The sequence below is a fragment of the Ceratocystis lukuohia genome (genome assembly GCF_044167205.1).
Source record: "Ceratocystis lukuohia strain C4212 chromosome Unknown Supercontig9_pilon, whole genome shotgun sequence".
Taxonomy (NCBI): domain Eukaryota; kingdom Fungi; phylum Ascomycota; class Sordariomycetes; order Microascales; family Ceratocystidaceae; genus Ceratocystis; species Ceratocystis lukuohia.
In genome coordinates, this window is record NW_027263528.1 from 819,130 (window position 1) to 840,812 (window position 21,683).

At 44.9% G+C, this 21,683-nt stretch overlaps 5 protein-coding genes across 5 annotated transcripts; 1 reads left to right on the top strand and 4 right to left on the bottom strand.

The window, feature by feature from the left end:
- Positions 1-1,320: 1,320 nt before the first annotated feature.
- Positions 1,321-1,881, top strand: HOO65_090185 (uncharacterized protein; the record flags this gene model as incomplete). Its single annotated transcript, XM_071001629.1, has 1 exon — positions 1,321-1,881. The coding sequence occupies one exon, from the start codon at positions 1,321-1,323 to the stop codon at positions 1,879-1,881; it is 561 nt and encodes a 186-aa protein (XP_070856071.1).
- Positions 1,882-8,398: 6,517 nt separating this feature from the next.
- Positions 8,399-9,199, bottom strand: HOO65_090186 (uncharacterized protein; the record flags this gene model as incomplete). The annotated part of the gene is made up of 1 exon (XM_071001630.1): positions 8,399-9,199. One exon carries the CDS (start codon positions 9,197-9,199, stop codon positions 8,399-8,401), a length of 801 nt encoding a protein of 266 aa, XP_070856072.1.
- Positions 9,200-11,313: 2,114 nt separating this feature from the next.
- Positions 11,314-12,105, bottom strand: HOO65_090187 (uncharacterized protein; the record flags this gene model as incomplete). The annotated part of the gene is made up of 1 exon (XM_071001631.1): positions 11,314-12,105. The coding sequence occupies one exon, from the start codon at positions 12,103-12,105 to the stop codon at positions 11,314-11,316; it is 792 nt and encodes a 263-aa protein (XP_070856073.1).
- A 4,064-nt stretch (positions 12,106-16,169) lies between these two features.
- Positions 16,170-16,907, bottom strand: HOO65_090188 (uncharacterized protein; the record flags this gene model as incomplete). Its single annotated transcript, XM_071001632.1, has 1 exon — positions 16,170-16,907. One exon carries the CDS (start codon positions 16,905-16,907, stop codon positions 16,170-16,172), a length of 738 nt encoding a protein of 245 aa, XP_070856074.1.
- Positions 16,908-19,071: 2,164 nt separating this feature from the next.
- HOO65_090189 (uncharacterized protein) lies at positions 19,072-19,914 on the bottom strand (the record flags this gene model as incomplete). Its single annotated transcript, XM_071001633.1, has 1 exon — positions 19,072-19,914. The coding sequence occupies one exon, from the start codon at positions 19,912-19,914 to the stop codon at positions 19,072-19,074; it is 843 nt and encodes a 280-aa protein (XP_070856075.1).
- Positions 19,915-21,683: the final 1,769 nt, after the last annotated feature.

Genomic DNA, 21,683 nt, shown 5'->3' on the forward strand with positions numbered 1-21,683 from the left:
TGGTAGTACCAATTTCATCTGGTTACACAGAAAAGGCCCCACTATTTCGTGAGGAATCTTTATCTTGTTGTGACGATTTTGCATAGAGAATATATTCACTTTAATCTATCTACAGAGAATTCTAGGACTAGGTATAAATGTGTGAAGTGGGTCGGTCATGTGGCAGTGCCACAGTGTGGCTGAGACTACGCATCTCTACATATCTAGGCTTCATTAGGAAGCAATCTGATGCCATTGACAACACCGCCACAAATGTATGGGATAATTATCTCCACTAAGAAAAACTCGTCGCTTAAGTCTTCTCGCTGAACCTTTAATTGCCGCTTCTTATACCCACCGTTGATTCCATCGGCAACGCCCTGCCTTATGCTGCTTTATCTAAACCTGGTCATAGCTTCCTAGTAGCTAGGCGCCACAGAGTTTCATGCCCCCACTGCACTGTACGGACTTAAGGGAGCTCAGGATTGCTAGCCGGGCTACTGACGCCGTAGACTTTTCTCTTAGGTATAGTTACACTTCTTAGGCATTAAGGATTATAAATATGTCAATTGGCGCTTGCTAAAATCCGTCCTCTCCAAACGTCAGGCTTTTTTCTCTTATGTGACTTCTAATTTCTCAAGACCTTATTAAAGCTAGGTCAAAAATCGATATCCAATTTGCGATTGCACGATTCAATCAACGATTCTGACAGCGGCTTTTCGTTGCGATAGTAATATCAGTGTGCGCGTGTGTAGCTGCCAGCAAAATATGGCAATGAGTGATGTTTGGACATGTACAACACCCAACGCATTGTATACAAAACATTGTATGTAAGATACTGCCTCCATGTTTGTCTCCAGGTAGTTCGAAAAGAGACAGCATTCGGGGTGGCCATGCTTGGTATGCTAACCACGGATAGTGGAATACCTGATACTAGCCAGTGTTCTTGACATTTGTCAGCATATCATATTTGTCAGCGTATCAGTTATATCTCGGTCATTTTTCTTTTTGATTAAGCACCAAGGCAATGCTTGCTTTCGTTTATTTCGTTTCGTTGACCGATTGAATTTAACTTGTCATGCACGTGCTTGTAATAAGCGGAACGGAGAGACTATTGCATATCGTCGACCTTATTCTGGATGTACCATTTATCGAGCTACCCGAGAGGCTTGCTTTCGTTAGCTCCAGTTGCGCCATTGTCGAGGGTATACAAGGAAGCGGAACTTCCTCAAAAAGTCAAGAAATCGAGAACCTTTGCATAACAATCTCACAAAACCAGTTATTTTACCTTACACTCTTCTTCATCTCCTTCATATTTTTGAATCCTATCTAGACACCATCATGAAAGCATCTCTATCATTTCTAGCTCTGTCGCTCTTGAGCCTTTCCCTCGCCAGTGGTATTGAGGATCATGGCTACAACCTAAAGATCAAGGACCACTTGTACAGCGTTTTTTCTCCCCATTACGGCAACGGAGCTGCGTGCCTCGATGCTATTCATTTCAATGATTATTCCAAAGTTGCCAGCATTTTCGTTGCCAAAAATGATCAAGAGCCTGAGCACGACAATAAACTCAGTCTGGCAGAAGTTTATACTGCACTCTGCGAAAAGGAGGGGATGACTGCTAACGATATGCACTGGCTGACCTTTAGTGTCGACCATGGTAGTAATACCAATCGTATAATCGGTCTTATCCGCCAGGGTCGTAAGTGGAAGAATATACAAGAGGTTGAACTTCTTCCTGGCGATCGGGATTGGGATAGTATCGTCGGCACTGATCACTACAAAATGATGCGGCAGCTTATCAACAAACCGGTCAAGAAAATTATTCTCAAGAAATTTTACCAACATGACTACTTGGGCAGTCGCAGCTATACTGAGGGCATTCATTTCTCTTTTTAGTCCTCGTCGATGACCATTCCTACGGTAAAGCTGGTTCCATATTACCGGTACTTGGCAGTGGAGAACTTAGTTTTTGAAAGGCAAGGGAACTAGCCTGCCGATAGGCACTTGGCATTCGAGTACGGCGTTGAGGTCCCTGTCTCTCGGCTCCGAACCTACAAAGGAAATTGATTTACAAAGTTTCAGGACTACAACTGCGGAAAGAGATTTGTTTTATGTAGTAACTTCTATGTTCTGCACTAAAAATCTAGATCGTCGTGGCCATTTTTCTCTTTGCTCACATGAAACTACATACTATAATGAATAGAATCTAATTTGAAAGTCAGCTAGTTAGATATTAGATTGAGGAGGCAATTCGTCGACAATTAGTCATAGATACTCTTTTAAGCCTAATTCGGCGCTATTATGGTCTATAATTCTTTGGTAACATCACACTGTTGGACCACCAATGATCTAGTATCTACGTCTTCTAGGAGTATTGGGATATTCATTTTTGTTGAATCACGGTAGCTTAAACAACTCACCTACAGAGGCGATATCGCTGACATTGCCCTAGTATTCATCGTAAATCAAATAAAACCATATTAAGGACCGCCTAACACTAACGACAGTGAATCCTAAATACGTAATGATCAATCTTGGGGCATAGTTCATCCTGCGCGGACCAAAAAAGGACATAAGTGATGTCACTTCGGCTGATCGGATTATGTCAATAGACCTGATAGAAGATACCATTTGTATTACTGGGTGCTGTTAAGATAGTTATTAATCCTGCTGCTTTAGTTATGTCAGCCGGTTGTCGACTCCATGAGGTTACACGTGCATAGCTCATGCGTGAGCATAGTCTTCGCTTTGTGGTGCAACGACTTGCAGCACCCTTTATTTTATAGTCTGGCGTGGGTCCTTTGGTACTGGTAAATATGCTGCCATATCATGAATTCGAGCCATAGCATAGTATTAGTACTAGGTCCTCAGAAGTACACAGCAGGACAGGGCACCCATGGGAGATTATAGGTCCTAACCATTCCTCCATCTAGGCTCAATGTAGGCTTCTCAACTTTCCCACTAGCTTACCGGTTTATGTGATAGGCGGCTAACTAGAACCTTGTCTTGTAAAACTATTAGTCCTATAGGGGAGCGGCAGCTAGAAAAAGGCAGAAGCTATTCCTTAGAATTGAAAATGAAATTTCGATGTATTGGTAATAGCCTGGCGACATAGTATTTCGTGCTACCTAACATTCCAAGCCGCATTCTCCTACTACTGAAATTTTATTGAGCTTTATACTCTTTCTTTCAGGTCACCTCACTTCCATGACCCCGTGTATTAATGATGGGCAAAATACGAAACGCAGATATGTCAGTAACCTAAGTCAGGATTACCCGGATTGCTGACCCTGATCTAGTTCGCCCAAACCTTAGGGTTAGAAATAGACATAAAGGGCGTCTTCCAAGGCCCATGTGTTTGGTCTAGACGTGGTAGTGATGGATGTATAAATCGGCTGAGATCCGCTCTTCAAGCAAGAATTAGAGAGACATAGAACAGCATCAATAATCACTTATTCCTTCTTCTCCTCTTTCTAGGACATTCAGTACGTCCTCCCAATACCTTTTATTAAGATACACTGAAGCCCTTCTAAATTTAAGCTTATATAGCCTTAACTAGGGCTTCGAGTGGGGCGGTTAACACGGCAGTCTAGCATTGTTGCCGGTGCTTGACATCGATTGCTCAATGAGAATACCGTAAAGCGTTTTATTTAGAAAAATCTGAAGAAAGAAAGAAGAAAGAAGAAAACTAAACTAAGTGCCTTTTGTCCTATTTGTATTTCTTGCTTCCCTCCAGCAGAGTTTTCTCTGCGCCATTTATCATCCATGGTCACCAGTTGTCTGTGCACTCCTTGCTCTGTGATCCATGTTGACTGTAGGCGCACAGCCTGCAACAAGCATGGCATTTTATTAATAACTCTAACTAGTAACTAGCGTAACTAACTCACTAACTATATGAAATTTGTTTAGGCTTCGCTATGGAGACCCCTGTTATGTAGTTGGCCGCTCGCACTCGTAATGCCGCAACTCTTCGCTAGACACGTAATATAGTAGGCACTATTACGGGCTATGTTATGAGTGATTGGCTAAGCCTACGCATCTTCGTGTTTCCAATAGGCTGGCTCAGCAATGCAAGCAACCCTAAGACGTCTATCGGCATAGTCGGCACAACCTATGCCCTTCACACCCAATGCTATTCCATTGGATATTTTTTGAGAGCCTTCTACGACCAGCTCAAGTTAACTTAAGGGAGCCTCTCATTTAGCTCGTCACCTCTTGTAATGAAATAATGCATTGAGCTATAGGCTAATGGTATCCTGTAGTCTCTGTACTCTGCTTCATGCAAGCACGTGCACGACACGCTGAACACAATCAACTCATGGGCCGAATTAAACAAGAGCGATGATTGTCTCGATATCTAGCTAAAAAGAAATGAGAACCAAGAACCAAGACGTAGTGAATATGCTGACATGTCAAGGGCTTTGGCTGCTATTCGATCTTCCACTGCCATGATGTGTGGGTCCGGGGTTTGCATATCAGGTATGGCAAGACCATATGCTTTTTCTTTCTTAACCCCGTAGCAACGTGTAATAAGACAGTGCTCTAAGCAAAATGTTCGGCGTTCTATAGCCTCTAGAGAACCACCTGTCGCCGTCCCTTGATGCGGCTGTGCATTTTCCCCATCCATCTTATTGCTACAACAAAAGCCACCCTCGTAGTCTCGTAGTTGCTGGCCCAAGTTTGTAATGGAAAGTTCAGCGCCAGGTTCAGCCTCACTGACCCTCATAAAGCCTCAAGTCACGAGTCAAAGGAAGAACAGCCTTGACTTGGGCAGTGCTTGAACCACCTAGCGCCTGCGCCTGCGCTTAATGGGATATTTTTATTCCTCAATGCCTCGGAAGGGTGACTGAAAAACATATACTCAATTCCAGCATTCTGGCCGGGAAATCTAGGCTCCCATAAGTCGTCTGCACAGTAGTGGTGGCGGCGCGTGCAGCGGCGGCGTGAAGGCATGTGGTGCCAGGCTAGCAAAAATCTATGATTGCTAGCGGCAAGCTTGTACCGGGTAGGGCGGATAGGAACATGACCAGCAGGTGACCACTTGCGAATATGATGGTGATGAAATGCAACTGAAGGTTCAGTTGACAGTGAGATGCAGAAGATCAACGGATCATCATGGCTATATTTATTTTGTTAAATATCTACGATCGAGTATGACAAAGGAGAGAGTTAGGCCGGCCCACAAATCAAACTCAAGGGTTAGTGGGGAAATATGTGGGTCTTTCTGCATAACCTGATAAACTTCGTGTATGACCGTTACGGCACTTACTATTTTGCTATATTGGCTTCAGGCTTATGTGGGCATCACACTTTATGCACTCTGATTGGCTGGAAATATTTCTGTTAGTGCATTGTGCATTCCATACTCCGGGATTCTGCCAATGTACCTTTCATGGTGGCCAATCTTATGGCTGTTCCTTGTGCAAAGGAATGTAGAATGGAAGGGATATTCATTGTGTTAAAGACTTCGGTCATTGCACTGAAATATGATTTCTCAAGCCTATGTTACTATGATGCCAGCTAGCCCCTGCTCAGGAAAACAACCTCATGACAGCCAATTGCCTCTACCAGCAACTTCATGTGTACCTAAGTGATTAAAGTATTGGACTACTTCAGCTGGTTTGAGGGAGTAAACCAAAGAGGAAATGATGGCATAATTGGACTGGAGTAAGGCGGAAGATGACTGTATAGAGGCTGAGGTCACCTGGGAGCTGCGGGATAATCCCCTCGGAACGGGAAGAAGGGGTGTAGCTGACATCTAGAGGAGGATAGATAAGGATACTGAAGAATAACAAGCCTTGCATCTAATGGATAGAGAAGGAGGTTGCATTGTATTTAGAGAATGAGAATCATGTGGTTAGATTTGAATTCAAAGACAGCTAAAATAAACGTGGGCATACCCGCTAAAAGTCGCGACCTTCAACAAGGAAATCGCCATCAAAAGACAAAAGCCATCTGGCCAATTGAAAGAAATCGTCATACTCTTCCCCAGGTGTCTTCATCACTATCTTACATGTTCTTGCATCATGCCTAAGCTTGCCGCATGACCTACCGCACCTTTCCCTCGGCTGGCCCGATACTCCTTGACTACCACTTCTCGATGGTTCGACCACTAATTGTGCACGAATGTCCTTCTAATCAGTCGCGCGCCCCTTCCCTCGCCCACTGCCATCTCTCCTAGTGTCTGTAGCCGGGTCCGTTTTGATCTCCAGCGCTGGCTTAGTGCCTCAGTAACCCATCGAAGGTCCTGCATCCTAGACCTCACTAATTTCATCTCATGCATAACTATCTTCTGCCCCTTAGGAAGAGACGTTAATGCTTCTATAATTGATGCTTGGGGGCTGCTTGGATGCATCTGGCTCGCCTTTCAAGGCACTCAGGCTGATATTCAGCCTCAATGATGGTCTTTAGGGTCTTTGAGACACAAGGGGTAGAGCCGCTAGTCTCCTCGTCAGCCAGATCAGCATTGGAGTCGGTAGCTGCAGATGATAAGCATCTTTTGATTACTTGCTGGTGTACTATTTACGGTGATTTAGCCACTTGAAGCATGTCTCGTTGTCAGGCTTGCTATTTGTGAAAATTCGGCTTCCGTCGGCAGCATTTCCTCGGCTCTGCTGCAAGCATGTGATCGCAGGGATGGGTCTGAGCGCAATTCACCCATGTCACATCTTTCCCTCGTGACTACTCTTCATACGTCACAATCGTATACTCCAACTACTAATCGTGAACTAATGGTTGGAGATTCAGTCACAAGGACAGGTATGGTTTGGAGAAGGGGTTCACTTCCAGATACTTAAGTAGCTCGTACCATCACTCGTTAGCAGATAGAACACTCAGACAATACAAGATCAACTTTATACACGCTCCCGCACCTAAGTCTTCACTCAAGACTCAGACTACTCGCTAAGTTGGTTCTCACACTATTTTAAGTCGTTGCAATAGCCCAATTGCTTAAGAGGTTACTTTTCCGGTAATAGCCGGGGAGGTAATACTGGCCCATAAACGCGATGAGCGACTGGATGGATCAGCCTTCGGCATTGATCGCTTGAAAAATCGTAATGTATTCCTGGTCTCTAAGCTGCATGGATTTCGGTTATCCGAGCCTTCTTGTGCTTGAAACAAGCATGCCACTTGCAATAATGCTCATCACAAAGCCGGTCTCGTCGAGGTTGTAAGCTAATTTTAATGGCAGTTGGTTGCATATTAGGTTGAGGGGGAAATACGCTGACAATCGGGGATGGGTTCCTCATGAGCCTACTGCAGTGTTATTGTGATCCATAATTCTATGGTAAGATCACATTGTTAAAGCATCAATGATGTAGTATCTATATCTTCCAGGGATACCAGGCAATAAGTACTTGTATAAGTTTGGTGGCTTGATCAAGACACCTACAGAAGCCGAAATTCCGCTGGTCTTCATAGGAGGTTAAATACAGCCATATCAAGGATGTCCTGACACTGAAGACGTGAAGACTAGATATATGATGATCAACCGTGGGGCATTAATTAGCCTTGGCGGGCTAGAGGACGATAAAAACGATTTGATCTCGATTGGTGGCATTGTGTCAATATTCTTAATAAAAGATATCATTACTACTACTGGGCACTGTCATGTAGTTGGAAACTCTTTGTTGACTCAATCAGGTTACACAAACACGACTCACTCGTGAGGATGGTCCTAGCTTTGTAGTACACAGACCTACAGCACCCTATATTATGGTCTACTACCAGTCTTTGAGTTATTACTAAAGACATTGCCATGTCATAAGTACGATAAGTACGTGCCTCGGCATGCCCCCCAGATGTAATATTATTACCGAGCGCCAAGACATACTCAACAGGACAGCGACACCCATTGAAGTTTAAGGGTCTCGACTAAGCCTCTATCTAAGCCCAATATAGGCTTCCCACCTTTGGTGCTAGTTTACTCCATTATACGATAGACAGCTAACCAGCACCTTGTGAAACTACGTGTTCAATGGGTTGCGGGGAATAGCAGTAGTGGAAAGGTGGAGGTCGTCCCTCATCGTTTATCTTGAGATTTTTATTTATTGATACTAGCCTGGCGATCTAGTATTTTTTTATACCTATGGTTTCAGGCCACATCTTTCTATTCCTTACATTTCATTCACCCAGAGACAACCGATGTCTACTATCTGTTTACAGCTATTGGCGGCTCGTCAATGGCAGCTATTGGCACGAATCACGCCAATTGCCAAACTTTACTATTAACCTCTGTTAACTAAAATGAAATAAATTATGCTAATTATCATTTGTATTCACCCTAAACTTCAGGGGAAACAGCTGGTGTTCAGTAACTCAAAGGCCTCTCCTATCCCTTCCTCCATCTCCTTTACGCCAAGCAGCGAAACTGTGAAGCAATCAATCATTGCTACTATATCCAGTGAGGATATCAAATTTGTGGAAGCTGAGAAGCTGAGGTATCAGTGTTCCCCTCGTCATCTAGGACGTCATCGGTGAACGTCACACTGATAGCAGCCATCAGCATGTAGCTTTTCTCGTCTTCTTCCGCAAACAGAGCTTTGAGCGCCGGTGATTGATCTTCGTTATCATCAGCAAGCGGCGGCTGGTTATCAGTGGCCGAAGCCTTAGTACTAATTCCAGAGGCACTAGTCAGGTCGTCAGACGAGGTAAAAGAAAAATGAATTCGGTCCGTAGAATAGAGACCTTCCTGATCGGGACGATCTGTGTTTCTCAGCAGGATATTCTTAATCGGCTTGCTCGTAATCTGCAACATCATCTTGTAGTATCTGGTGTCAAGAATTATGTCCCACTCCTTGTCGCCAGGGAGAAGCCGGGCCTCTTCTCTTGGGCCAAGTTTGCGCTCTTTGCGGATTTCTGCAATAATCCTGTTTGTTTCTGGGTCTTTATCGACGTCAAAAATCAGCCATGTCATGTCATCGATCTTGAATTTCTCCTCTTCAGCTAGAACATTGTAAATTTCCGCTAAGCCGAGTTTGTGTTCACTTTCGGGCTCCCCATCATTCCTCGCAATGTAGACAGTGGAAACTCCCCTGTCAGGCTTGAAGCCGATGGCGTTCATTAACTTGGGTCTGATGTGGTACTTTGAAGACAGAATCAAATGTACCCCTTCCGACATCTTCGTTGTATAGCCATGGTCCGTTATCGTGCTAGCCTGAGCAAGACTAAGAAGGGATAGAGCCAGAGAGAATGACGATACCGAGAATTTCATGGCTGTGTATGGTAAGGAATATGAAAAGGGTAAAAGAGCGACAGATGTGTAGAAGTTCCTGGTCTTTTGATTTCCAAATATGAAGGCCAAACATGGCTATTTATTTCACAACTTCGCGGTTCTTTTCGCGGCCTTCAGTAACCGTGCGGTTATACCAAGCCAATTGCAGCAAAACTTGGGAGAAGCGGAGCTGTACCATAGGTTGAGGCATTGTCAAGACGGTTTAATTGTTGTCCTTCGATGTAAGATCGCAAATTAGACCACTGGTTAGCAGCAGCCTACGCATAAGTGTCATGACTTGGTGTAGCTAACTTCATGCATACAAGCCAAGCTTGGATACTCATACGTCGCGGTGCCAGAAGCCTGTCACTACTTAGGTCTTGGTCACAGAGGGCTCTCGGAAACGTTCAAATTTAATACTAAAGGGTATAAGGGACATAGATTATGTTAACCCCGCCTAGAGATGTGTATTCCAGAGCCGGCATATTGGAAACACGAAGATACGAAGGCTCAGCCATTCGCCCATAATATGGCCCGTGATGGTGCTTACTATATTACATGTATAGCGAAGAGTCGCGGAATTACGGACACTAGCCAGGGTAACTAATTACAAGAGTCCCCACAGCGAAGCAAAAACGAATGCCAAATGTGCCATCGGAGTTATGGATCGAATGCCATGCCAGATTCGGCGTTAACCTCCGTGCTCTAAGCCTTGATCAAGCCGAAAAAAAAAGCTTCAACTTTAAAGCGTTTTCGTTTATCTAGGATGTCTATTTTGCGCAGTCAAGAAAAGGCGAGGTCATGGATGTATGTTGATCTAAAATAAAAAGCGCAACAATACTGCCTCTTAACCTTAGCCAGGGTTTATATATGTTGTTTGGGTTCTTGACTTTTATGCTATCTAGCGCAGGTAAAGTATGGCTGTTTTGCTGCTCGCTTTACTGCTTCTTTGCGCATGCTGGAGTATAGCCTGTTCGGCAGTGATCCGCACGCCTGTACTTGGCGTTGACAGACATCTTGACTAAAATTAGCGATAGATACCCCTTGCATTTTCAAGCCCTTGCTAGTTATAGTCAGTATGTCGGGAGGAGTACGTTCCATTTGTGTAACACTTGTGTGATATGTTGGATTGAACTGTCTGCCATATCACATGTTGGTAGGATTGCCTACATATACCCATATCTAGTATAGTTCTCATGAGTCTTGTATACAGCTCTGCTTGGAACCTAGTGCCATCCCATCTCCCTTTCACTCTCATACACTACACTTATGTCCTTTGTGTGCGCACCTACAGCGCCCTAGCATTTCGTTCCTATGGGAGTTTGGTTGAAGGTCTTGACACCTGTCGAAAAAAACCAATATCAGTGTAATGGCTTATCCTACGTGATGGCTACCTATGGACCTCGATCATTGTAGATATTGTGACTAGAAGAGTGTTCTAGAACCGCGAGAAATACCTAACTCGCTAGTAGAGGATAAACTCAGGTCTCACACTGCATGAAACTTTGCACAAAATGAAGGGTATTACTTAATGTAGAATAGATCTCGATGTTTGAATCAGTTGAGTCATGAAAGGTATTACGTTTACACTACGTCCTTGGACTTCATTCATCAGGATTCATGATAGGGTGTCAACCCTATCATGGTTCTTCAGCCACAAGGGGTATGAATAAGTGGGGCGGGCGTGTATGGGACGCCACTTGACAAGTATAGTGCGCCACGCAACACTTAATGCACCAGCATATAGAGAGCAAAACTGCTGTTAATCAGTACTAAATTGGCAACAAAGATCGTTTTATATACACAGTTTCCAATTCTTCTTAAAATTATTTACTGTATTGTCACAATACGAATGGTATTTACTGAAATGGACAGCCACATATTTCCTCTTCGTCATACGCGATGCATTGACGAAACTGTAAGTTTGAGGTGAAATAGAAACAGAGTGTAACATAGGGCACGCCCTTCTTTTGCCGTGAGAGCTGCTGGCATTTGTTGCTTTAGTTAAGGGAAGTGTACACCTTGTCAGGTAGGTGGGGGATGGTTGATGGGATTGTATGGAAGTTTTGATATCCGAAACGTCCCATCTTTCCTCCCCAGAAGCAAATGTCCGACTAGAACCAAGTTTCAAGAATATCGTGGCTCTTCTCAGTGTTCTGGGTCAAATCGACAAGCTCTGTCATAATCTCAGATAAAGATGTAATTTCCTGGTCCTCGTAAATAATTAGGCCATTCAAGATAGCCTTCTGCTCCTCATAATCAAGTGGTAGCTCAACTTGGGTAGCTAGCCCCTCAGCTGCAGTTGGAGTGGCTGGCTCTTTATCTTTCGATGGCGGGAAAAAAAAGTGAATTCGGTCGATCATCTTGAAGCGCTTCCATGACTCATGACGATCCTGCTTTCTTATAAGTACTCCCTGCACTGGCTTGTCGATGACCTGCAGCGCCTTCTTGTAGTACTCGGTGCTGAGAATCGCATCCCATCCCTGATCGCCCGGAGCGATGTTTATATCATCTACACTGTAAAGGCTAGAACTTTCGCGGAGACCAGCAAGCACCTCATCGGTTTTTGAGTCTTCAATGACATCGAAGATGAGCCATCTTGTATCAACAGGGGTATAGAGCGCTGCTTCTTCGGCAAGAGAATTAAAGATTTGCGTTACAGTAAGCTTATTGTCATGATTAGGCTCGTCGTCATTCTTAGCAGTGTAGATGGTTGCAACTTTTGCGTCAGGGTAGAAGCTAATCAAGTCAAGAAACTGGGAACCGTCATGATATTCAGGGGACAAAATCCCGTAAATTATACCTGAGCGTCGGATTTCGTAGGCATGGCACTCGATGACGGTTTTAGGCTCGAAGATTGTAAAAAGGCCTCGAGCCAAAAGAGGCAAAGACAAGGGAAGTTTCATTGTGTTTGAGAAATGATGTAAGAGTGTAAGGCTGGGATGGCCCAGGAGTAGAACAATCCAGTAGGGCAAGACTAGCGAGTCGAGAAGATCTCAACTTCCGGCCTCCTGAAAGCGGGGGACAAACACTCGATATTTAACATCCCAACCACTTCACCATCGTCGAAAGATATTCTGTTCCTGCAAGCCAATAGGAAACTCGAGCTTCTTCGTATGAGAGGTGTACCGGGCTACTAGACAATGGTAATCTGTGCACCACCGTGGTGACTTCATGTAGCCCCGTGCATTAGGAAACACTCTCGAAGAATATGGATGCACAAAGGCGCGACCAAACTGCTACCAGCTTAGCACTGAAAAATGGAACATTGCAGATGTTAAAGTGGCGAAGCATGCCATTAGACGTGGGGAATCACTTGTTACGGCGGATTTCGTGCTAATCCCAACTTTTCTGTCGGTATTTAGAACGGCCCGTATCGTAGACTCGAAGATTTACTCAGATCATACGGACAACAAGATCAGCCCGATGTGACGCTTGGTGCCTTGGAGAATAGGTGCGAAGTTTCTATGCGATTGTTTCTCCATAATCTCAAGCTTTGGGAATGTGAGTGTGAGGGGAACTAACGCTCAATTGATACCAGGTGCCACGAACGTTCATTGACCCTAGTCGTTTATGCGCGTCATCAGCCCTAGCGATATTCGGGATTCCGCATCCCACAATCTTTGGTAGATTTGCTTTCAAGACTCATCTCATCATCTGGCAAAGCAGCTCCACAGTGAGACAAAAACTGCAGAAAAAAACGCGCGGGACAAGAAATGCAGCCAAAGCGTAGCATGGCTATTAAGATGTGAAAGGAATCAGACAATGAAGTGAAGTAAAGTATTGTCGTGTCGCAACTTGAACTAATTAGTAATCAATTAAAGTGGGGGCATTGTCCTTCCGCGCTTTCCGTTTCACGTAATTACTACTATCATTATCCATTCACTTAGCTATGGCTCACTATCGCTCATTTTTTCCAGACGATGACAGACGTTGGTGATGAGATGAGCAGACAACTTGACCATCTATTTTTTCAGCATGACTGGCCAGCCTGTAGGCTTTCGAGGATGAACCATAACCAGGTACAGGTCCCATAGTTTTGCCAAGAAGAGTTTTTACGAGGGTGGGGCCTTGGAAAAAACATCACTGACAGAATGAGGCCTAAATGGATTTTGGAATGAGGCGACGACGGAAGATCGGTGATATGGCCTCGTCTAATTCCCCACATAACAGACTAGGACACTCAATTACAAATCCGCCAAGATGCAACAAGCGATCCGACAACAGGACAGGCCAAACAATCAATTCTGCAATAAACTCGACTAGATTGGAGAGGATTACGGAAATAAAATATCGCGGCAACCAAGCTTGTTGGATGACAGCCCCGCCGATGGCGGCATTACACATCATCTACATCACCCCATACGTAGAAACGACGAAGCCAATGATTTACATGGAGATCCATACAAGGTTGGGCCACGCAGGCTCTCGGGCTTTGAGGAAGCTGCATGCATGATCAGCAGATAGGCATTTGTGCACGCCTGCTACGAAATTGGCTGGCTTCCACTTCTAGGCCTGCGCAGAGAGGCGAATTACGAGGAGAATAGACATTCTTACACTATCTCGATGTGAGAGCCACTGAAATTAATGTATATGAACATATCGGGTCGTAATCCCATTGAAATCAACAAAGGACGACACTACATCACAGTGGGAGACGACGGTGCGAACGGGTGAGTAGTGCCAATTCGAAGCAAAAGAAGATGCGGCAAGCCATCAGACCAGTAAACGATTATATCTGCGCAATTCTGATGGGCCTATTGATGTACCAAGTTCTGGCTACAGGATGCAGCCCATTCCATCAGAATATCATTGGAAGATACATATGCCAAGATTTCAGCAGAACAAAGAGAGCCTTGACAGTATTTATGGGCAAGTCCCCGGCAGATGCATATTCAAGTTCACTAAAACTAACAAGAGCATTCCAATCTCCAACATAGCTAGGCTTCATCTAGATGCAACCCAAGGATGACGTCCAACTAGACAAAAGAAGCGCAGTCCCATTTTGAAGACGGGGAGGATCTTTGAAGAAGAAACAGGCAAAGTACCAAGAATCAAATCGCTAATGGTCAGCTCGAGAACGTTAATGCTACATTGGTAGCACAAAGATGCGGACAAATCCGAGGCAAACACATGCACTGGCTCCTAAACAAACGGCAACCAGTAATTCCTTTGCCATCCCATGTGCATCTAACCTTGTTTATCTTAACGCGCATGTTACAAATGCATTTGCGCAAGATAGGCTAAAGGGGGTTTGCCGCCGCGCTGCTGCAGGAAAAGTAAACGGCCTAGGGATTGAAAATGTTCTCTTTATCTTGGAGCAAACGTCGTGTGCATGACGTAATCATAAAACCTGTTGGTTATCTTGAGCTAAGTCTGCTCGATGCGCAGAAGGCAACTTTGTTACCGTGGACCCAAACACGCGAATCATGGCCTTGATCTATATCCATGACATCACAGTCGCAGATTGAAACAAGCCAAGACGAAGGTATTCATGATAGAGCTCTCTTGAGAATCTAGAAACAAGAATATAGAATAGTCAAACGCCTCCCAAGAACAGAGATCACTCAGTGAAGGGGAATGCCGTTGGCACAAGCGAAGTACGTCGAGAAGACAGCGAAGGAATGCCATACAACACACACCGAGTATCGCCAATGCTCGTATTCAACTTCTATACTTTTTAACCAAGATACTCCAAAGAAGAGCATGAAGAGATGGCAACCCACCAATATCTCTTAGAAATGTTGGTATACCCCAGTGCCACGGCCTGCCTAGGCATTTCTTAGTCGCATCGTCTCTATTACAGCACGCACCAGACCTCGCAAAAAGGGACTTCGGCGCGGCGCGTCAAAATATATCAGAAACATTGCGTTTCTTATAACTGAGCTTGACTCGTCGCATTTTCGCGAAATAGGTCAGTCTTTAGGGTATATATTACAACACCCATCCTATGTGCTTCAAGGATGGCACTCTAATGTACGGCATGATATCTATGCTATCTCACAGGCTAGCCCAAAGGAAGCAGCACCACCGGAAATGCCACCCGGTCGATTTCTAGACAAATGAATTGGGCAGAGGCTAGGTCGCTGCGGCGGCTAGTAAACTATAGCCTCAATGGGCAAGATGAGTGGGAGTCAACTGATGCAATAACTGAGTCGAAGTAATGAGTGAGTCGAGTGTGCCAGAGCTCGCACGATGGCAAATAGCCTTATCCTTGCCAAGACACTTGATAGGAATGACTCCACGCCAGCGCTTCCCCAACTGATCAGAATTAAGCAGCTAACAAGCTATTCAACACGGGGTAGTTTTGGTAGAGGTAAACAGTGGCCATCAAGTATTAAATGCGCGTAAATCACGGACAGCCCATGTCCCACCCAGGCTTGATGAGGGCCGGAACACTGATTGATTTGAGACTGCCATAACGTTACAGGGTCTATACAACTGAGCCTGGACACTCACTCTTCGGCGCGTCTTGACTAGATGTTCTCGAAGCACTAGCTTACACAATTATTACCTGTAGCACTATTTGATATAGGCAGGGAATCTTATAATAACTCATCAAGATCAACGCTAATATGATGCACCTATAGCCCATCCGCCATATCTCCCTCCGCACTGCCCGTCTCATTAAAAGACAATAGAAAGATATGCTAGCGTTTACCATTAACGCTGCTAAGTTTGCTGCAACAGCTACCTCGCTCTAAACGCAATAATATAGTTTGTTTGGCTACCCAAACATCTTTCTTACTCTAGCATTGCCTACAGCAAGATGCAAGAAATGACTGCTTTCAAATACTTTGATGCCTCAATCACTCAATCTCAGCCTACAATACACAAAATCAGACCAGTGGCTATGGATAATCGACATTTCTTGAGGAAAAGTAAAGAGGTACATGACATTCATTATGAGCAGTATACTAGCTCTACCGAGCATTGCTGTCGCTTCGTAAACCCAACTCTACAGCTAGAATTAGACTGCCACATCTGATAACATGTCGCCAACTCCTCTCATAAAATACCCAGCCCAGGTCTCGGCCTCCTGTTTTTCTATGCTGGAAAACAGGGCAGTCTCCTTTTCGCTAGACAACCAATAAGGTTCATCACCGTCTCCAGAGGTCGACATTTCATCGTCTGATGGCGAGAAAAAGAATTGAATACGATCCTCAAGAGAGATTCCCTTCCACCAGTCGGGGGACTCTTTGACTCTCAGAACAATTCTGTCAGCCTTTTTACCAGCAATTAGTAACGCCAGCTCATAGTATTCGCTCTGCATGAGAGTCCTCCACTCCTGATCGCCAGGGAGAATTTCAACCTGAGCATTGGGGTCAAGACCCCGTGCTTGCCGGATCGTAGCAGATATCTTGCTTGTTTCTTCGTTTTTGTCCATATCAAACATCAGCCACCTCATTTCATCAAAGGTCATGCCTGCTCTTTTGAGGAGAGCATCGTAGATTTGCATCAAGCTGAGCTCAGGGTCATCAAGAGCCACTTCATCTTTTTTGGCAGGGATAACGGTAGAAATCTTTTCGTCGGGGTAGAAGGAGAAGATGCTCATTTGGGAGCGCATTTCATCGGATTCCGGGGAGAACACCGTATACTTTTGTGGCTGCATCTGTATGACAACATAGTTATTGTCGTTGAGGATGTCGGCCTGGGCAGCGCCGAAGAGATAAAGGCCCAGAGACAGCGAGTACACAGAGAATTTCATATTGAGGTTCAGAAGAGAAATTGAATAGAATGGTAGAAAGGTGTTGGATAGCAAGATTGATGTGACAAGTTCAAAGACTAACGATCTTGCAGAAGTAGTAGGTATTCGCCAGCTATTTAATACCTTCGAAATTACTTACATGAACGTTAGCCCAGTCAGTAGATGCTCCAAGTCAGCAAAGTGGACGATATTTTGTACATTGATATTGTGACTCCGTGCATCTCCGTGCACCACAGGCCGGGGCCAGCAGAGACTTGTGCACTGAAGCATAACTAGGAGTTCATCACGAGTGGTCTAACACCACGTTGCCAAGCACTATAAAATAGACATATGTCAGTTGAGCCCAAACGGAAGTTAGGAAATCCAAGGCAAGTCCGACGCTGAAGCCTGATTTTCCCACTTCGATTCAAGGAGGGTCGAACGTAGTTTGCTTTGTTGACACAAAGCTCTCCCGGCCTAGCTGCAGGCTCATGACGTGGTCTGTGATAGTGTTTACCATGTTTCCGTTTTCATGCAGCATATGGCCATGCAGTCATACACGGATCGGTCTTATAACCCACGGTATATGCAGAACAAAAGCCAAGAGTCTGCCTAGATTTGGATTCAAGGTTGCGCGGCGTTAAGTTATTCGTTAATTCCGAGAAACTTTCAACAAAGGAGATCAAGCTTTGGCTTATTCTAAGCATCTAAGCCATTTAGTCTAAGGTCATACTAACTTTGGTTTGGTCAATAATCAATGCGCCGAGGGCAGTTGTTAGCATCTTCGGAAGCTTTAGACTCGCTTAAGATCATGCTTATTTTGAGACAGTCAAACACCAACTCTCATGTTCCAGTAGAAGACATGCGAATTTTGATCAGGGATAGGACTTCATTCATGATGAGTCTCCTCCCGTTTCTTTCCGTCTCATAAGAAAAATCAGACCAGAAGCCCACAAACATATTAAGCTTGCCGTGCCGACCAGATCTGGGCTATCAAAGGAGACGCTGATCTCCCGGTCTTTCGCGTGTAAATAAGCATCCGGCCCCTGCTTGGCAGAATAGGGGGATCTGCTTGCCTGCCTAGCACGAGGCATTTGCATGGCACAAGCACACGCCTCGGCTTCTGCATATTTATAAATATACGCTAACTGTGACATAACAAATCAACGTTAGCGATGGATGTTTAATGGTAGGGACATTGGAAACAGACAGCTAGGCCGGCCGGAGTTTCGGAATTATCATGAATGGAATTAATGCCGTCAATGACCCAGAACATTTCCCGGTCGAAATCAAGTAATTTATCCTGTTATCAGAGTGAGACCTCAGGTATAGTATACACTATCTACCATATAGGACACCCTCTAAAACAATGGCCTCTTCATCCATCCCACGCCCGAGCATGTCTGTCTCGTAGACGCTACGTGGCTTAGCTCTAGATTTATCAAATTTGCCTATTGAACCGCGCCAAGCTCTCACGGAGGTTGGCTATGTTGAGAGTTCTTAGGGCTTCATAGTAACCACGCGTGGTGTGATTCGCTCCCTATACATAGTCCATGTGCGTATGACAGTTCACAAGCGAGGCCCGTCTTGGAGTATAAAGAGCCTTTGTACAAAGCTCTTTGCAAACAGGAACTCTATGAGCCAAGAACAACGACAGAGCGGGCGGTTGTGGCTCTGCTAGCTTCTAAATCCAAGGCATTGAGTCGCAGCAAGCGGCATAACAGTTTCCACGATAGTCCGGTGGCTATAATCGATGTATGCCTGCGATCGTCCGTAATGATATGCGTTAATGTGGTATCCATTGGCCCCCACAACATGCAAAGCAATCGCTATAGTTAGATACACTTTGCCACACAATCTTCAAGTCGCAAGAACCTGCTATGTCGTGGGTTGTAACGAACAGCTAGTCATGGGGACCTCAAATTATATGGAGTCGTCGATAAAGCATTGTGTCCCCTAAGTCGCGGGCAGGGGGTGACTTGATTATCCGCGAAATAGACGCCTGCTTGCTGGCACACCAGTCGCTCTCGGTGGTTGCGAAGACGATTATATTGCTATTATTGATATTTGCCATGGGGGCTAAATTGAAGGGGGGTAGGGGGTAGATATTAGCAACCCTCCGGCTCGCACACATCAAACAGCCAACCTTTTCTGTAATTTATAGTGATAGCTAACTCGCATTTTGTCACGTCCAAAGTTGCGAAGTATCACACAATTTCATAGCAGCCAATGCTTTACTAGCAAGCTCAATGCCAAATTGAGAACTGAAGGCAAACTGCTTCCACTCCTCTTCAATGAGAAAAGCCTTTAACGCAGCCTCTTGCTTTTTATCACTGTCAACTATCAGCCCAGCTGTCATAGATATAGCCTTGATAACAGCTCCCCATGCTTTGCTAGCAAGGTTCTCCTCTCTCGGTTGTGATTCTGGGGACGAAAAGACAATACGGTAAGTGATGCCAGGTTCACCCCAGCCGACGACATACTCCCGGTTCATGAGGAGTATTTTCTGGACTGGCTTACTCATGACCTGCAGCAACTTCAAGTAGTACTGAGTACTACAAATCGTATCCCACTCCTTGTCTCCAGGGAGAATCGAGACCGTTTCCAGAGGGCCCAAGTTGCGGTCCCTGCGAATATTGTCGATGATATTGACGGTTTGCTCGTCTTCATCGACATCAAACATAACCGCTTTCATGTCGTTAGGCTCTAGGTTTTTCATTCTTGCGAGAATGATGTAAATCTCTGTTAGACTCAGCTTATTCTTATGGTCAGGCTCCTCTTCGTTGTTGGCAATGTAGATACTAGCCATCTTCATCTTCCGAGAAAAGCTGATCACATCAAGAAACTCCTCCGTGCAATAATATTTCGAAGAAAATACCGCGTGTATATCTCCGGCAGTTTTTATTACGTAGCCATGGTCCTCAAAGATGCTAGCTGTAGCAAGGCTGGCAAGAAGCAGAGTCAGAGTTAGAGGCAGAGGCAGAGGCAGAGGCAAGGAGAATGATGGAACTATGAATGTGAATCTCATAGCTGTGTTTAGTCAAGAGTATGCGAGGAATTCGAGGATGCAGGAGACCAAGGCGAAAAGGGTTCATGGGCTAGATTAGAAGAGTGTAGAACGCCTGTTGACTCGTCCAAAGCGGAGGCCTATGTTGGCTATTTAACAACCCATGAACTACTTTATAAAATTCTTTACAAGAGCCAGCCAGTCAACATAGGCTGTGGTTGCCTATGGCAATCTGTGCGTTGTTGTTGTGGCTTCATGCAGCTCCGTGCTTTGGTAGAAAGGTCATGCGCCAAGGACCTTTATACTAGCCCTAACACGCAAGTGAAGCAACGATTGACCTCACACGATTAGCACCATAGAGGTCTACCATAAATACCCCAACACTGTATCCATTGTGTGCTGTAAAAGTAGTATGCTCATGATAGTCTTCACAGCAAAGCCCCCATTGGCTCACGTCAAAGATATGTCTAGCGCTGTGGGTGTCAAAACATGGCCAAGCCGATTTGTGATCACGTGACAACGTGGCCATACCACCTGGATAAAGGTTTGGTGAGCCAAAGTCCTCCATACAGAAAACAGCAGTACGGCCATCAAGAAATTGACGATATAGGGCCGTCGGATGCGAAATGCTAACAAAACATCACAGGGCATGCGTGTCTGAGGAAGAGCATGAGTGTGAAAGTGACAACAATTAGCAGACAAAAAGCATGTGGGTTTATCTTGAAGCTAACCCTAACTAGCCTAAAGACCCACTATTCTCTACCGAGTCAGCCGGAGGCTTCTCCTTAAGTTTGACGTTTGGCTCAGCTTGACACAAAATTGGAACAAGCATGTTGGTTGGTAGTTTTATCTCCTGTTTTAGATTCTCGTTTTCGTTCCGAGATCCAGTATTTATAAGCCAGAGCCAAACCCAAAATCGAGAAACTTGAGATGAATGATCTTCCATACAAAGGACTAGGAGACCCAATATGTGATTAAGGTGCTGATGCTTATGAACATTGCTCCCAGGAACCCTGCATTCTCCATAGCAATAAGCGGCGGGGAGCTGGTCCTCAGTGCTAAGCCCTAGAAGCAGATGCTGTAGATCACTGCCAAGAGCTGAGGGGGTACGCTAGGAGCCTACAATCACCCTAGCCAGTGGAAATAAACTTGCTCTACTAAACGTTTATGCCTCTCTTTCCTGTTCCTAACAGACCAGATGCCTACTTAGTAGTCTTCCCTCTATCCCCAATCTGGCTGTTTAGCATTGGAGTAGAAATAGAAGAGCCCATGCAGTATACTGCTCTATGCTTTTGATGCTACAATAAAAATGCAGCTCCCATCCAGTCGTGCTAGATGTTTTGGAGGTTTTCTCTATTTCGGATAAAAAACATGATGTGTCTTCTTGTAGAATGCAGTTCTCTAGTTACCTAAACTAGAGATGAGGCAGATAGACCGCCTTAGCCAAGACACACAACCTGCCTCCTTATCACTTGTCACTACCAATATGCGTCGTCTTTTATAGGTACAGGAATGCTAATATTACCACCTGCGCTAGAGTCGGCTGCGCCAGTAGTAAAGCGCTGTGAAGCTCAAAATAAATGCTTGAAATGAAGATGTGAGATGTGGAAGTACTGAACAGTGCCCGCCTTTTGCTTCATTCAACCTGTGTTATATAAGATAACTGATACACGACCTTGGTGCCACATATGACTTGCCCATCACTAGCTGCCACTCAGGGTAAGTTAGTCAGTCTAGATAAACAGGACTTCGACTCGCGCCTAATCAGCAGCCCCGAATGCTTCTGGATA